Source organism: Bombina bombina, chromosome 5 (assembly GCF_027579735.1).
Source record: "Bombina bombina isolate aBomBom1 chromosome 5, aBomBom1.pri, whole genome shotgun sequence".
Classification (NCBI taxonomy): Eukaryota; Metazoa; Chordata; class Amphibia; order Anura; family Bombinatoridae; genus Bombina; species Bombina bombina.
In genome coordinates this window covers 194279657-194298095 of record NC_069503.1, presented here as the reverse complement: position 1 = coordinate 194298095, position 18439 = coordinate 194279657, and the positions used below count along the sequence as shown (strand labels likewise).

General features: G+C 37.9%; 1 protein-coding gene across 1 annotated transcript in view; it reads right to left on the bottom strand.

The window, feature by feature from the left end:
• The window catches only part of NOM1 (nucleolar protein with MIF4G domain 1), a 96074-nt gene that overhangs the window by 31723 nt on the left and 45912 nt on the right, over positions 1 to 18439 (bottom strand). Inside the window, exons 8-9 of the mRNA XM_053713823.1 lie at positions 9493 to 9625; positions 4950 to 5081 (exon numbers count right to left, since the gene is read on the bottom strand). Of these exons, the coding sequence (XP_053569798.1) occupies positions 4950 to 5081; positions 9493 to 9625 (265 nt within the window). The remainder of the gene's footprint in view (positions 1 to 4949; positions 5082 to 9492; positions 9626 to 18439) is intronic.

Sequence of the window (18439 nt, the reverse complement as noted above, 5' to 3'; positions counted from 1 at the left end):
CAAAAATAAGAGAGGTACACTTCTAAAAAAAAACAAGATAGAGTATATAATATATATTATAATGGGCTAGATATAAAGTATTTATAGCGGATTAATACCGCAGAAATATTCACCAAAATGGGTGAATGGAGACAAATCTTAGTCAAGTGGGGGGGGGGGGGGGAGGTGAGAAGATAATGTGGGCTAAGCTTACTTTATAGATATGAGCTTATAGGGAACTAATGGTGAAGTAAAGAGGTAAACATATTTCCCCTCATAATTGATATGCAAGAGATTCATCCACGCCGTCCTGGCCGCAGATAGCATGGAATTCTCCTGAACCCCCAATGGTTAACTTATACGAAGCGTATTGCAATAAGTAGGGGATAATACAGTCTTTGAGATATAAATTTGGTCATGAGTTCTCCTGTGTTTGGTGTTAGGCCTATGTCATCAGTAGGTATCTCCTAAAATATTATGCTATACCCACGTGTAAAACAGTCCTTAGATACATGAGACTAGACCCATGAGGCATCTATTAACAATTAGGAACCGGAGATGTGTGTAATCATAAACTTTTCTACTATATGAGTTAGGACCATCTAAGTATAAGTGTAGCAGTGTTCTAAATTATTCCCCACAGGTATACTCAGAGATCCCTATTTCATCAGGACATCCATTTACTATGTTTTACACTACACGCCTGTGTTATTAAATTAAATTAGGGAGCTTAACCCAGCAATACCAGAGGACACAAGGGTTCCAGCCATCATAGATATAACAGGCTATGCATAATTTAACCCCAAGAAACAATTTTTGTGTTGAACAGGCAAATGCCAATGGAGAACCGCTATAGATCATTTAGCAACTCAGAATATATATTTGAAATATGATTACTAAGGCCATTGCATTGGTTATAAGGTCAAACAAATATAATATAAGCACCTCAGATTACTTAGTTAAGGGAGAAGGCATTATAACAAGAAGTGGGCTAAACATAACAGGTAACTAGATCAGCAACTGACATCAATGCAGGTATAAAATTTAACCCGTGTCTCTGAAAAGGAAAAGTATTCTCTGAAGCGGATTATGGGCACCAGCGGTCTCACAACCCAAATGTAGTCTGTGGTTAGAGAGGTGATTTAACTCTGTGACTAACATCTGGTCTGCTCCATAAATTAGATGTCGAAGAATCTGGAGCTGCAGTTCAAATTGAAGTTCCCATCAAAAACAGCGTACTAAAGATTTTATGTCCCAATAGGGGATACATTCCTGCCAGTTCTCTTCTAGTGGAACGCCCCGAGTGTTGGGTGGTGGGTCATGATGTGTGCTCCCTGAGGCCCGGTCAGACCATGATCCATCAACAAGAGACGAAAGTGCAACCAACTCTCCAACTCCGCAGGCAGATATTCCCATCCATTTCTTTCTCTGCTGAAGAGCCTCATCATGAGCTAAGTCGCTGTTCGGCGTGCCGTGAGTGTAGAGTGTACCTGCCATATTCTGCGATCGAGGTTGGGGCTCCACAGCATCATACCAGAGGTTGCTAGTAGCATATGTATTTTCAGCAGGCACTCCATCCCACGGCAAGCTAACTGTTGTCTTCAGGGCGGTCATGCAAGATGCGTGATGTCGGTCCAGACGCTCAGAAAGCTCATCCAGAAGTAAAGTTATGCACTCCATAGTATAATTTGATGTGGGTACTGGAAGTAAAATACAGAGCAGCCTCTAGCAAAGATGTCGACTCGCGCCACTCAGATGCAGTCTTGTAGTAATGTTAATGAGCCACTTATCTGTCTTCTGTGTAGCTGCGTTAAGTCTTTTTGAGGTGGACAAGATCGCCACAACCCTATGCGCATATAGTGGTGGTAGGGTCGTGGATACTCACATGAATAGCTTTTGGGCCTGGTAGGTGCTTCCTTGGTGTTGCAGTCCGGGGTGCAAAAGGTGCTTGCAATGTCTACCCCAATTTAGGTGCCAGATTCATCTTAGGTTACGTTTAGTGTGGACCTGTACTCCTTTTTGTGAGCTATTTAAAATAATTTTGAGTAAATCAGGACATAATTAAATTATTTAGCAGAGGAGCTCCTTCAATGTGCGACTGCTCCCATCCACATTTGGCTCCGCCCCCCAACATTTAAGTTTACAATTTTAAACAACTTTGCAATTTACTTATATTGTTAAATTTGCTTTGTTCTCTTGGTATCCTTTATTATTATTATTATTATTTATTTGTAAAGCGTCAGCATATTCTGCAGCCCTATAAACATAGCTATAATATGCATTTTTAAGAGACAAATAGGTAGGGGGCCCTACCAAGAGTTGCACTGTTGCAATTCAGCTCTCATGAAGGTGATCTATAAATCAGCTGGGCTCGTATGCTTACGAGCTTGTTCAGGCACAGCAATGCACTACTGGGAGATAGCGACTGATTGGTGGCTGCATATATATGCTTCTTTTGAAGCAAATTTGATAATAAGAGTCAACTGGAATGTTTTTTTAAAACGGTTTGCTCTATCTGAATCATGAAAAAAAAAAAACACTGGGTTTCATGTCCCTTTAAGTTGCAGATGAAAAATAGTGCAAGAATGCAAATGCAATCGACAGCTCCACACTGTATGCGCATGCTCCATGACTTAAAGAGAAATTAAACCCACATTTTCTCTTTTAAGATTCAAATAGAGAATACATTTTTAACAAATTAATGATGTACTTCTATTATAAATTTTGCTTCATTTTCTTGGTATCCTTTATTGAAGGAGCAGCAATGCACTACCGGGAGCTAGCTGAACGCATTGTTAAGCCAATGACAATAGATGAATATATGCAGCCACCAATAAGCAGCTAGCTACCAGATCCTAAGCTTTCCTAGGTATCTTTTTCAGCAAAGGTTACCAAGAGAACTAAGCATATTAGATAACAAAAGTAAAGTGAAAAGTTGTTTAAAATGGGCACAGCTTATCTGAATTAACACCGACACAAAATGCTTTTAAAAGATAATATGCTTCCATATATTTTCTGAAGATCATTACTTTGCACACCAATTTATCTAGATATTTAGATCAACACCTACCTGGTGTTTGCTTTGTGTACAAACGAATGAGATGCTTATTATTACTTTGTACACAAACCAAACACCAAAGTACTGCAATCTATGGGGTCTATTTATCAATCTCCGTATGGAGCTTGATGCCCCGTGTCTAAAGACCGCTGCTCCATAACCTGTTCGCCTGCTCTGAGGCGGCGGACAGACATCGCTGAAAATCAACCCGGTCCAATACGATCGGGTTGATTGACACCCCATGCTGGCGGCCGAGTGGTCACGAATCTGCAGGGGTCACCGTTGCACCAGTAGTTCACAAGAACTGCTGGTGCAATGATAAATGCCGACAGCGTATGCTGTCAGCATTTATTGATGTGCGGCGGACATGGTTCGCTATAGCGGATCATGTCCGAACGCACAATGATAAAAGGACCTCTATATGTAGTTTTCCACATGTCTGCAAGCTATATGTAGTTTTTCAACACTAACAAAAAACTTTAAAAAATTAGAAGCATTTCATTATATTAATTTACCAAGACACCAAAGTACTGAAATATGCTTCCAATTTATTTTTTAGAGGATCACCTATGAAAAGGTTCCACACTTCTAACAAAAATGCGTTGCTCTTTTTTCAAAGACGACCTTTTGAAAAATAAATTGGAACTTTGGAAGCATTTCACTACTTTTGAGTAGTGTGCGACTGTAAAAACATAAATAATACAATAAAAATATTGTGTGTGTATGTATGTATATATATATATATAATAGAAATTCTAAAATAATTACCAGTACTCAGGGCCCCTACTCATCCACTCTGAGGTAGTGTCAGGCCAGCAGTAGTAAAATCTGTGGTTGGGGCCCAGCAACCCACCTCAGCAAACTTATTGCTTTCCTCTGCTGTCGTTCCCCACCGAGGCAGTTAGGGTCCCCCCCAGGTGGTAAAGTCTTCTTGGTGGCGGCGACATCATCTTCTTCATCCAGGAACAAGAGGACACGGAGCAGAGGTGACCAAGGAAACAAAACCGGCAACCGCAGAGCCATCCAGCGTGGAGATCCTCTTTGTACGATTGAATGCAAGGTACCCGTTATTGGCTGAAATTTTGAAGTGAGCCAATAGGATGAGAGCTACTGAAATCTTATTGGCTGATTTGAACAGCCAATAGGATTTCAGTAGCTCTAATCCTATTGGCTGTTTTCAAAATTTCAGCCAATAGGAATGCAGGTACCCCAAATTGAATGCATTACCTTCCATTCAATTTTTAGTGTACGGCGGAGATCAGCTGAAGAGGAGCCTCCACGAGGCTGAGGATCGCCGCCGTTGAAGACCGCCGCTCCGGATCTGCGCATCAGGGAAGACCACTCTGCACCGCCCCACCTTAGCTCTGGATGAAGATAGAAGATGATGGAGCCGCCTGGAATACCTTCACCTTCAGACTTCAGGAACGATGAGTACCCAACGTCTTAGTCTTTTTTTTTTTTTAGATTAGGGTTTTTTGGGCTGTAAAAGAGCCGATTGCCAATACAAATGTCCCTTTAGGAGCAATGGGTAGTTTAGGTTTTTTTTAGAATTAGTTTTTTTTTTTATTTTGGGGGGGTTGGTTGGGTGGGGGGTTTTACTGTTAGGGGGTACTTTGTAATTTTTGTATGTAAAAGAGCTGATTTCTTTAGGGCAATGCCCTACAAAAGGCAATTTTAAGGGCTATTGGTAGTTTATTGATAGATTAGGGGTGTTTTTATTTTTGGGGGATTTTTTATTTTTATTGGGGTATTAGTTTAGGTTTACTTTTTTTATTTTGGATAGCTTTGTTTATTTTTTTCTGTAATTTTTTTTTTTTTTTTTTAAATATTAGCTTTGGGATTTGTAGTCTTTTATATATGTTAAGGTTTGTAGTGACTAGCTTAGCAGTAGCGCACATTTAATAAATGTTACCTTAAAAATAGATAACGGCAAAGATTTCCTTTTAAGCATATGGCTCAGTAGATTAATGAGGTTGCTGAAAACAGTTGTAGAAAGGTTTCCTAAATCCCGGAACTTGTCCCACATGCTGAACTGAAACGTCATCTGAAATACAAATATTAGAAATGTTTTTCCTTTCATTAATGGGACTTATAGAAGCACAAAGAAAATAACTTTTTGTTGACGTGTTCTCCTGAATGATAATACTTCAATAAAGACAAATAAGCACAAAGTAGTGACTCCCTGAGACATATTATCTGTCCTGTTGTATCTTAGGATCAGTGTCATCTCCATAGTCACCTGGGATCTCCACCAATATTAACATGAATATTTTATATTAATCTCACAAAATATAATCTCATCAGAAGATTAGCAATTGCCATTGATCTAACATTAGTAAACCGCATAGTTAGTTATAGCTTGTTTGGTTATAGCATACACATATATACAGTATATATATATATATATATATATATATATATATATATATATATATATAGGCCATCTTTATGTAGAGCTTTATGTTATAGCCTAGGCCATCTTTATGTAGAGCAACAATTCTTTTTTTTCAGATCTTTAGAGAGTTCTTTGCCGTGAGGTGCCATGTTGAATTTCCTGTGACCAGTATGAGAGAGTGTGAGAGCGATAACACCAAATTAACACACTTGCTCCCCATTCACACCTGAGACCTTGTAACACTAACGAGTCACATGACACCGGGGAGGGAAAATGGCAAATTCGGCCCAATTTGGACATTTCCACTTAGGGGTGTACTCAGTTTTGTTGCCAACGGTTTAGACATTAATGGCAGTGTGTTGAGTTATTTTGAGGGGACAGCAAATACACTGTTTTACAGGCTGTACACTCACTACTTTACATTGTAGCAAAGTGTCATTTCTTCAGTGTTGTCACATGAAAAGATATAATAAAATATTTACAAAAATGTGAGGGGTGTACTTACTTTTGTGAGATACTGTATATATATATATATATATATATATATATATATATATATATATATATATGTTTATATTTACAGCTTTATATACAGTTATAGATCTATATATAGTTATAGCTTGTTTATTTATTGCTTTATATTAGGGCTGCAACTAAAGATTATTTTCATAATCGATTAATCGGCCGATTATTTTTTCGATTAATCGACTAATCGGATAAAAAGAGAATCAATAATAGTTTTCTATGTTTTAAATAAAATCCACATAATGAGTGTTACAAATATAAACTTCAGACTAAAACTTTACATTAACACAACTGTTTCTTCAATTTTTAAGCAGCAGAGCACAGTTTTATAATTAAACAAAACAAAACCACAAACTGTTTGAAAAGAGGTAGAACTAGAAAGAGTTAGACTATCACTGTTAATAACATTCTGTTATTCACGCTTTCAGAAACTTTGCATTGAAATGCAAACATGTCCACATGCTTCTGGCTAAGGCTGGTTCTCTGTTTGCAGCTATATTTCCTGCAGCAGAGAAAAGGCTGTTGAGGTGTATAAGTAGGGTTTTGCCAATTTCACCAAAGTGGGATATTTATCTTTATTAGCTCTTCACCAATGCTAAATATTTTCTACCTTGGCAAGGGGCCTCTCAATAAAATAACCCTTGACTTCATTCTAACATAAAAATATCTTGAATATCTATATGCAATGGTAAATAACCAGCTATAAGGTTAGGGAAAATATCTAGTCCGCTCTAAAAATAACGAATATATACTTATAAAGGTTGAATCTGGTACATATTATCACAATTTATTAAAAATATAAAAAACAAAATCAAAAGCGCTAAGGACTGTATATCAATAACAGGACAAAGCCTTACACATTTATTTATACAGTACATATAATCAGCAATAGCAAGCAATACGCTAACAATTGTGCAAACAGATAATAGTGCACATCAATTTAAATAACTCCCATCAATCTAGGGGCAAGGTGTAAACAACAAGCTTGGCACTATATCATGAAAAGTATAGTTCCAAATCACCAGATTTAATATAAACAATCCAAATGATGACTATTATATCTGGGTTGCACATAAGCCAGGGGTAGTTGTAAACTTATATTGTCCTGAAAAAGTGAAAAGTAGACGTCCTTTAGGCCAGTGTTTTTCAACCAGTGTGCCGTGGCACACTAGTGTGCCGTGAGAGATCCTCAGGTGTGCCACGGCAGACTGACAACAGTGTGACATATTTTTTAAACTTTGCTTGTTTTTTACTCCCAGTGCAGGGGTAGTTTGTAGGAGGCATGGCATAACAGCACAATACATACAGTATGTGTGTGTTTGTGTGTATGTGTATATATATATGCTGTATTAGGCTACAATGTGTGATTTTTTTTAAATTTTGGGATGGTGGTGTGCCACAGGATTTTTTAATGTAAAAAAAGTGTGCCACGGCAAAAAAAGGTTAAAAATCACTGCTTTAGGCTAAGGACATAACCATAAAACACAATACCATGTGCAGGAGTTCATTGGAGTGAAGCAGCTGGTGTTGTGCACAGAACAACTAATTGCAAACCAACTAATCGATTAATCGATTATGAGATTCGTTGACAACTATTTTCATAATCGATTATTATCGATTATGATGATTAGTTGTTGCAGCTCTACTTTATATATAGTTATAGCTTGTTTAGTTATAGCTTTATATATAGTTATAGCTTGTTTAGTTATAGCTTTATATATAGTTATAGCTTGTTTAGTTATAGCTTTATATATAGTTATAGCTTGTTTAGTTATAGCTTTATATATAGTTATAGCTTGTTTAGTTATAGCTTTATATATAGTTATAGCTTGTTTAGTTATAGCTTTATATATAGTTATAGCTTTATATATAATTATAGCTTGTTTAGTTATAGCTTTATATATAGTTATAGCTTTATATATAATTATAGCTTGTTTAGTTATAGCTTTATATATAGTTATAGCTTGTTTAGTTATAGCTTTATATATAGTTATAGCTTTATATATAATTATAGCTTGTTTAGTTATAGCTTTATATATAGTTATAGCTTGTTTAGTTATAGCTTTATATATAGTTATAGCTTTATATATAATTATAGCTTGTTTAGTTATAGCTTTATATATAGTTATAGCTTGTTTAGTTATAGCTTTATATATAGTTATAGCTTGTTTAGTTATAGCTTTATATATAGTTATAGCTTGTTTAGTTATAGCTTTATATATAATTATAGCTTGTTTAGTTATTGCTCTATATATAATTATAGCTTGTTTAGTTATAGCTCTATATATAGTTATAGCTTGTTTAGTTATAGCTTTATATATAGTTATAGCTTGTTTAGTTATTGCTCTATATATATTTATAGCTTGTTTAGTTATTGCTCTATATATAGTTATAGCTTGTTTAGTTATAGCTTTATATATAATTATAGCTTGTTTAGTTATAGCTTTATATATAGTTATAGCTTGTTTAGTTATAGCTTTATATATAGTTATAGCTTGTTTAGTTATTGCTCTATATATAGTTATAGCTTGTTTAGTTATAGCTCTATATATAGTTATAGCTTGTTTAGTTATAGCTTTATATATAGTTATAGCTTGTTTAGTTATAGCTTTATATATAGTTATAGCTTGTTTAGTTATAGCTTTATATATAGTTATAGCTCTATATATAGTTATAGCTTTATATATAGTTATAGCTTGTTTAGTTATAGCTCTATATATAGTTATAGCTTGTTTAGTTATAGCTTTATATATAGTTATATCTTGTTTAGTTATAGCTTTATATATAGTTATAGCTTGTTTAGTTATAGCTCTATATATAGTTATATATTGTTAGTTATAGCTTTATATATATATAGTTATAGCTTTATATTTAGTTATAGCTTTATATATAGTTATAGCTCTTTATACAGTTATAGCTTGTTTAGCTATAGCTTTATATATAGTTATAGCTTGTTTAGTTATAGCTTTATATATAATTATAGCTTGTTTAGTTATTGCTCTATATATAGTTATAGCTTGTTTAGTTATTGCTCTATATATAGTTATAGCTTGTTTAGTTATAGCTTTAAATATAGTTATAGCTTTATATATAGTTATAGCTTGTTTAGTTATAGCTTTATATATAGTTATAGCTCTTTATACAGTTATAGCTTGTTTAGCTATAGCTTTATATATAGTTATAGATTGTTTAGTTATAGCTCTATATTTAGTTATAGCTTTATATTTAGTTATAGCTTTATATTTAGTTATAGCTTGTTTAGCTAAAAACAATTTTATTTTGTTTGAATTTTATGATCTTGTTTGTATGTCAAGGTGTGAAAAATGTGTGTCAAACTTAGAAGCCAGCCATAAAACAGAGAATCCAGCAATACGTTTTCCTATATACGTAGAATAAACTAAACATTATTAGCAAATAGTAAATGTCTAGAAACTGAGTATCCAGCCCTTTAGTAATTAAACTCACTCACAAGGATTTATAGGAACATGTTAGTAGACAATAGGTTATTTTCAGAAAACAGAATTAGTCATAGTACCTGAAAGCGTCGGTCATATTCACAGAATTTACTAGACAGAACGGCATAGAAGGGATTATATAACTTTTCCTGTAGACAGCAGTCAAGTAGGACATGGACAATCTCCCTCTCCTGATGATCTTTAAGCCCAAGCCTGAAATGTCAAAACATTCATTGAAATCACATTATATTAAAGTGAAGGTAAATTTTCATGATGAATGAGTGCCTGTATTTTTAAAATACTATTAAAAACAGGGGCACTTTCATTTATGAAAGTTTACATTGCAGCAGCTCTGTTAAAATACTTTTTCTTCTTCCAAGTCGGACCAGCGATCCCCCGCCCACTTCTCATGATGTACTTAGTACAATAATGACGAAACTGGCTTCCTCCAATCACGGCGTGGCTTCAGGAAATGTTTGCTCTGGGGAGGAAGCCATGATTGGAGAAAGCCGGATACGTCATCTCTGACGTAAGTCCAGAGGAGCTGCAGGCAGGGGGAATCACTAGCTGCAGAAAAGGTAAGTATTTTAACAAAACCGCTGCAATGTAAACTTTCATGAATGAAAGTGCCCCTGCTATTAAAAGTATTTTTATAAACCGGCCACTCATTCATGAAAACTTACATTTACTTTTAAGTCTATATGAAATATTTTACACCAGCTTTGCTCCTACTCCTAAAGATGTAATTATATGCACCTCTCTGCTAAGTTCAAAATCCACAGTGAAGCACACCAAAGTTTTAGGGCAAAAATGCCGCTGATCACAGAAATAGTATTTCTCACACCAGGGTAATTATGTATGTTGAGCTCCTCTTAACTTTCATGATAGTTAACACAATGTACAAAGTTAGTCAATAACTAGCAATTAAATTACATTTTACTCCAATTTTTCATAGTATTTTTTTGGGGGGGGAAAAACAGAATTTATGCTTACCTGATAAATTACTTTCTCCAACGGTGTGTCCGGTCCACGGCGTCATCCATTACTTGTGGGAAATATTCTCCCCCACAGGGAAAGGCAAGGAGAGCACACAGCAAGAGCTGTCCATATAGCTCCCCCTCTGGCTCCGCCCCCCAGTCATTCGACCGACGGTTAGGAGAAAAAGGAGAAACTACAGGGTGCCGTGGTGACTGTAGTGTATAAAGAAAATTTTTTCAACCTGATTAAAAAACCAGGGCGGGCCGTGGACCGGACACACCGTTGGAGAAAGTAATTTATCAGGTAAGCATAAATTCTGTTTTCTCCAACATTGGTGTGTCCGGTCCACGGCATCATCCATTACTTGTGGGAACCAATACCAAAGCTTTAGGACACGGATGAAGGGAGGGAGCAAATCAGGTTACCTAAACGGAAGGCACAACGGCTTGCAAAACCTTTCTCCCAAAAATAGCCTCCGAAGAAGCAAAAGTATCAAATTTGTAGAATTTGGCAAAAGTGTGCAGAGAAGACCAAGTTGCTGCCTTACATATCTGGTCAACAGAAGCCTCGTTCTTGTAGGCCCATGTGGAAGCCACAGTCCTAGTAGAGTGAGCTGTGATACGGTCAGGAGGCTGCCGTCCGGCAGTTTCATAAGCCAAGCGGATAATGCTTTTCAGCCAGAAAGAGAGAGAGGTAGCAGTAGCTTTTTGACCTCTCCTCTTACCAGAGTAAACGACAAACAAAGATGAGGTTTGTCTAAAATCTTTTGTTGCTTCTAAATAGAACTTTAAAGCACGAACAACATCTAAATTGTGTAATAAACGTTCCTTCTTTGAAACTGGATTCGGACACAAAGAAGGAACAACTATTTCCTGGTTGATGTTCTTGTTGGAAACAACTTTTGGAAGAAAACCAGGCTTAGTACGCAAAACAACCTTATCTGAATGAAAAACGAGATATGGTGGATTACACTGCAAAGCAGATAATTCAGAAACTCTTCTAGCAGAAGAAATAGCAACCAAAAACAGAACTTTCCAAGATAATAACTTAATATCTATGGAATGTAAAGGTTCAAACGGAACCCCTTGAAGAACTGAAAGAACTAAATTTAGACTCCAAGGAGGAGTCATGGGTCTGTAAACAGGCTTGATTCTAACCAAAGCCTGAACAAAAGCTTGTACATCTGGCAAAGCTGCCAGTCGTTTGTGCAACAAGATAGATAATGCAGAAATCTGTCCTTTTAGAGAACTAGCTGACAACCCTTTATCCAAACCTTCTTGGAGAAAGGAGAGAATCTTTGGAATTTTAATCTTACTCCAGGAGAATCCTTTGGATTCACACCAACAGATATATCTTTTCCATATTTTATGGTAAATCTTTCTAGTCACAGGTTTTCTGGCTTGGACCAGAGTATCTATCACAGAATTTGAAAACCCACGCTTGGATAAAATCAAGCGTTCAATTTCCAAGCAGTCAGCTGCAGAGAAACTAGATTTGGATGTTCGAATGGACCTTGTACTAGAAGATCCTGTCTCAAAGGTAGCTTCCATGGTGGAGCCGATGACATATTCACCAGGTCTGCATACCAAGTCCTGTGTGGCCACGCAGGAGCTATCAGAATCACCGAGGCCTTCTCCTGTTTGATCCTGGCTATGAGCCTGGGAAGGAGAGGAAACGGTGGAAACACATATGCTAGGTTGAACGACCAAGGCGCCACTAATGCATCCACTAGAGTCGCCTTGGGATCCCTGGATCTGGACACGTAGCAAGGTATCTTGAAGTTCTGACGGGACGCCATTAGATCCATGTCTGGAATGCCCCATAATTGGGTTAACTGAGCAAAGACCTCCGGATGGAGTTCCCACTCCCCCGGGTGGAAAGTCTGACGACTCAAATAGTCCGCCTCCCAGTTGTCTACTCCTGGGATGTGAATAGCAGATAGATGGCAGGAGTGATTCTCTGCCCATTGGATTATCTTGGTTACTTCCTTCATCGCTAGGGAACTCTTTGTTCCCCCCTGATGATTGATGTACGCAACAGTCGTTATGTTGTCCGACTGAAATCTTATGAACCTGGCTTCCGCTAGCTGAGGCCAAGCCAGGAGCGCATTGAATATAGCTCTTAGTTCCAAAATGTTTATCGGGAGAAGCGACTCTTCCCGTGACCAAAGGCCCTGAGCTTTCAGGGAGTCCCAGACCGCGCCCCACCCCAAGAGGCTGGCGTCGGTCGTGACGATGACCCACTCCGGTCTGCGGAAACTCATTCCCTGAGACAGGTGATCCTGGGTCAAGCACCAGAGAAGTGAGTCCCTGGTTACCTGATCTACTTGAATTTGGGGAGACAAGTCTGTATAGTCCCCATTCCACTGATTGAGCATGCATAGCTGTAATGGTCTTAGATGAATTCGAGCAAAAGGAACCACATCCATTGCTGCGACCATTAGTCCTATTACTTCCATGCATTGAGCTATGGAGGGTTGAGGAATAGAATGAAGAACTCGACAAGCTTTTAGAAGCTTTGCCTTTCTGACTTCTGTGAGAAAGATCTTCATTTCCACAGAATCTATTATTGTTCCCAGAAAAGGAACCCTTGTGGACGGTGACAGTGAACTTTTTTCTATGTTCACCTTCCACCCGTGAGATCTGAGAAAGGCCAACACAATGTCTGTATGAGCCCTCGCTTTGGAAAGGGACGACGCTTGGATTAGGATGTCGTCTAGATAAGGTGCTACAGCGATGCCCCTCGGCCTTAGGACCGCTAGAAGGGACCCTAGCACCTTTGTGAAAATTCTGGGAGCGGTGGCTAAACCGAATGGAAGAGCCACAAACTGGTAATGTTTGTCCAGAAAGGCGAACCTCAGGAACTGATGATGAGATTTGTGGATTGGGATATGCAGATACGCATCCTTTAGATCCACGGTAGTCAAAAATTGACCCTGCTGGATTGTCGGTAAGATTGTCCGAATGGTTTCCATCTTGAAGGATGGAACTCTGAGGAACTTGTTTAATATCTTTAAATCCAGAATTGGCCTGAAAGTTCCCTCTTTTTTGGGAACCACAAACAGGTTTGAGTAAAAACCTAGACCTTGTTCCCCGGAGGGGACTGGGTTGATCACTCCCATCTTTGATAGGTCTCTTACACAATGTAAGAATGCCTGTTTCTTTATCTGGTCTGAAGATAAGCGAGACAGGTGGAACCTTCCCTTTGGAGGAAGTCCCTTGAATTCTAACAGGTATCCCTTGGAAACTATCTCTAGTGCCCAGGGATCCAGAACATCTCTTGCCCAAGCCTGAGCGAAGAGAGATAGTCTGCCCCCTATCAGATCCGGTCCCGGATCGGGGGCTACCCCTTCATGCTGTCTTGGTAGCAGCAACAGGTTTCTTGGTTTGTTTACCCTTGTTCCAGCCTTGCATGGGCTTCCAAGCGGGTTTGGGCTGTGCCGCGTTACCTTCTTGTCTAGCGGCAGTGGAGTTATTAGCCGGTCCGTTCCTGAAATTGCGAAAGGAACGAAAATTAGACTTGTTCTTAGCCTTAAAAGGCCTATCCTGTGGGAGGGCATGGCCCTTACCCCCAGTGATGTCTGAAATAATTTCCTTCAATTCCGGCCCAAAAAGGGTCTTACCCTTGAAAGGAATATTCAGTAACTTAGTCTTGGACGACACATCTGCCGACCAGGATTTTAGCCAAAGCGCCCTCCGCGCTACTATAGCAAAACCTGAGTTTTTCACCGCCAATTTCGTTATTTGAAAGGCGGCATCCAATATAAAGGAATTAGCTAACTTTAATGTGTGAATTCTGTCCATGACTTCTTCATAGGAAGTCTCTTTCTGGAGCGACCTTTCTAGTTCTTCGAACAAAAAGGACGCCGCTGAAGTGACAGTAATAACACACGTAGCTGGTTGAAGGATGAACCCTTGCTGAACAAAAATCTTTTTAAGCAATCCTTCCAATTTTTTATCCATAGGATCTTTGAAAGCGCAGCTGTCCTCTATAGGAATAGTTGTGCGCTTCGCTAGTGTTGAAACAGCTCCCTCAACCTTCGGGACCGTTTGCCATGCGTCCCTTCTAGGGTCTACTATGGGAAACATTTTCTTAAATATAGGAGGTGGGGCAAAGGGTACACCTGGCTTCTCCCACTCCTTTTCCACTATGTTCGCTACCCTCTTAGGTATTGGAAAAGCGTCGTCGTGCACTGGGACCTCTAAAAATTTGTCCAATTTGCACAACTTCTCTGGTACTACCATGGAATCACAGTCATCCAGAGTAGCTAATACCTCCTTAAGCAAAGCGCGGAGATGTTCTAGTTTAAACTTAAATGCCACTAGATCAGGTTCTGCCTGTTGAGAAATTTTTCCTGAATCTGAAATTTCACCCTCAGACAGCCCTTCCCTTACAGCCAATTCCGATTGATGCGAGGGTAAAATAGATAAGGCATCGTCAGCATCTGATTGTTCATCCTTTTTATCTGTATTTAAAACTGAACAATCACGCTTTCTCTGAAAAGCTGGCAGTTTGGATAAAAGATTTGCTATAGAATTATCCACTACTACTGATAATTGTTGCATAGAAATAAGCACTGGCGCGCTAGGTGTCGCCTGCGCGGGCAAAGCTGGTGTAGACACAGAAGGAGAGGATGTAGAGCTATCCCCACTACCTTCATTAGATAAATCATCTTGGGCAACATTATGAAAAATAACAGAGCTGTCCTGATTTTGTTTGGACGCTATGGCGCAATTATCACAAACACTCGAAGGGGGAACCACATTTGTCTCTATACACACAGAACATAGGTTATCTGATGGAACAGACATGTTAAACAGATTTAGGCAGGCAAACAATGCAATAAAAACGATTTTAAACAAAAACGTTACTGTCTCTTTAAATAATAAAATGACACATTTATTTCTGAATGTTCAAAAAACTATGAAGGCAATATCCGATTTTTCTGAATTTTGGACCCCAGTGTCTTAATGCTTAGAAAGTATTCCACAGCAAATATGGAGACTCTAGCTCTTAAAACAAGCAAACCGGAGCTAATTGTTGGATTTAACCGTTTTTATACACTACAATCCCTGCTACAGCCTTGTTGCAGCTTTTTACCTTCCTTAGGGGTCACCATTCACAGAAAAAAGCCTTTTGGAGTCACTTTCTGAGCCACAGGACCCTATCTGCATGCACTGCCTTGTAAATCAACTGTGCAGCTGAAGCACCAAAATGAGGCTTCCTCCCTCAGCACACTAGAGTGAAGGGGCCTTTCTGACTAGATTTAGGTGTCTAAAACAAGCCAGATCAATAAAAAACGTTCCCCAGTGTATGTGAGCTTATAAAATATTTCAAATGGTATCATATTGTAATAAAAACCAATCGATTTTGCCCCTAACAGTGTCTACCAGCATAAAAAACAAAAAGGGGAAGCCTGTTATCTTTTTTGCTGAGGTGAAAGAAAAAATGGCTTACCTTTTCCCCTGAGGGGAAATATGACTGTCATCTAGCATTAGCCTGTGTTGTTAGAAGGAGACCAGTCATACCTGAAGCAGATGAGTCTGCAAACTGTTACCCCCAACTGAAGTTCTCTTGTTTCAACAGTCCTGCGTGATAACAGTAATGGATTTTAGTTACTGTCTGCTAAAATCATAGCCCTCTTAAACAGAAATCTTCATCACTTTTCTGTTATAGAGTAAATAGTACAAGCCAGCACTATTTTAAAATAACAAACTCTTGATAGAAGAATAAAAAACTACAACTAACACCACAAACTCCTCGCCATCCCCGTGGTAGATGCTACTTGTTCAGAGCGGCAAGGAGAATGACTGGGGGGCGGAGCCAGAGGGGGAGCTATATGGACAGCTCTTGCTGTGTGCTCTCCTTGCCTTTCCCTGTGGGGGAGAATATTTCCCACAAGTAATGGATGACGCCGTGGACCGGACACACCAATGTTGGAGAAACAAGTGTTTCTATACTAAACAAATCAATCGTTGCTGAAGGAGTATCCCGATCTACTAACAGACTAGTGGGATCTACCCCGATCAGCTACTGAGCAGTAACACAGCTGTATCCTTTGTAGAAACAAGCAGTTCCCTTTAAAGGGACATTAAACACTAAATACATGATAGATAGAATGGTGCATTCAAAGAAAAAGATTAGTCCATGACTAATATGTAGATGTATTTTTTAAAGTTTCATTAGTTGTTTAAAAAGTGACAAAATAAGTTTTAGTGTCTATAAAACACTGGGAGCTGCCATGTTGTAACTTGTGTTACCTTCTCTGCTGTGGCCAATTAGGGTCAGTTATAAATAGGTCACTAGAGTGTGCAGCCAATAGCTGTTCTGGATTTAACAGTGTTCTGCACTTCCATTTCTAACAGGAACTGAAAAGATCACAATTTTAGAATGGAATTACAGGCAAAGAGGACAAAATAAATAATGTAAGTATATTGCAGAGTTGTTTTATTATATACAATTTATCATTTTATATTACCATCTCAAAGTGTTCAATGTCCCTTTAATATCAATGTAAACAGGCTTGACAACCTTTTTACTGCAATAACATATTAACATGTTTAACTGCCCATTGAAGATGGGTATAGTCATTACAATACAGTACAACACCTCTTAATTAAAAATGGAAGGTAGAGACAGTTTTGGTTCTTTAAAAAGGGAACTTTAAAAGGGATATTCCAGCTCAAATTGGAATTCACATGGATTGGATGCATTTTAGTTTTGAATAGAAACATTTTTGTAATATACATTTATTAGCAAACATGCTTCTAATAAAAGCTATAGCTGTATCAAAAGTGTATTTGAGTTTGCACCGTGCACCAGTATTTTAAACACAGCACTTGCTCAGAGAACCTAAGGTGCTTGTACCATCTGGAAATGACTCAATTTGTTAATTGCTTACATGATACAAGCCCCACTGGTACTCTGAACAGCTGCAGAATATAAAATGCTGGCGCACTGAGAATATCTAGCTGTGCTTCACATGCACGTGCAGAGAAAAATGTTAACACTAAAACAGTGATAATTTTTACCAGTACATGTACACTGCAAATAAGTTTCTGTTTAAAGATGTAATTCATCTATGTGCATTTAAATTTTGACCGGAATGTCCCTTTAAGATTGTTACTTTATTTATAGCAAAACCTTACACTTTGTTTCTTAACTAGTTAAACAGCAAGTATAACTTTTAAGCACATCTACATATTATTCTCAGGATAATCCTTACTTTGGATACACGATTAGATATTTCTATATTAGATTATTTCAAACTCTTACCAGGCTGTTTTTTTATGGATGGTAATGTGATAAACAATGGACATGGCATGTTTTACCCTCTGCACCAATACAGCTGTGAACATTGTTCTGACCCAACAATGAACAACTGACATCTATGTATCGGCTGCAAACAAAATTACAAATACTGTTTTGAGTTTAAATTTAAACAGCTTTAAAGAAACATAGCCCATAATTGTATATTTTATATCTATACTATAATTGCGTTTGTAACGTCTGTCGCCATCGGCAGTTGCACACGCATCCTCAAAGGAATGTTGGCAGCGCGTACAGCTAAAAGGTGGATTCCGAAACATTTTCGCAATCCACCGTGATGCAGCTAAGGTAAACGGAGCATTAAAAAAAATATTAAACAATGCCCACAATAAGTGTGAATAAAACACCTAGCTGCACGCAATAAGTATAAAAAAAATATATATGACGGCCCACAATAAATATAAAAAAAAAAACTAACTGTCCGCACAAAGTATTAAGAAAAAAAACAACTACCTAATAAAATTATTAACCCCTAAATCCGCAAACCCCAACATCGCAAACTACCTACGGTAATCAGGGTGGATAAAAAATCAATGAAAAAATGAATGAAAAAAATGAATTTTTTTATTTAAATCTGATTTTTTTTATTTAAATCGGATTTTTAACAACAGAAGAAGGGAAAGTCTTCCTTGCACAAACAATTGATACGTCAGGAAATGCACACACAGCAGAATACTTACAAGAAGTGGCAGTAAAAGCTATAATAACATGTGAACAAAA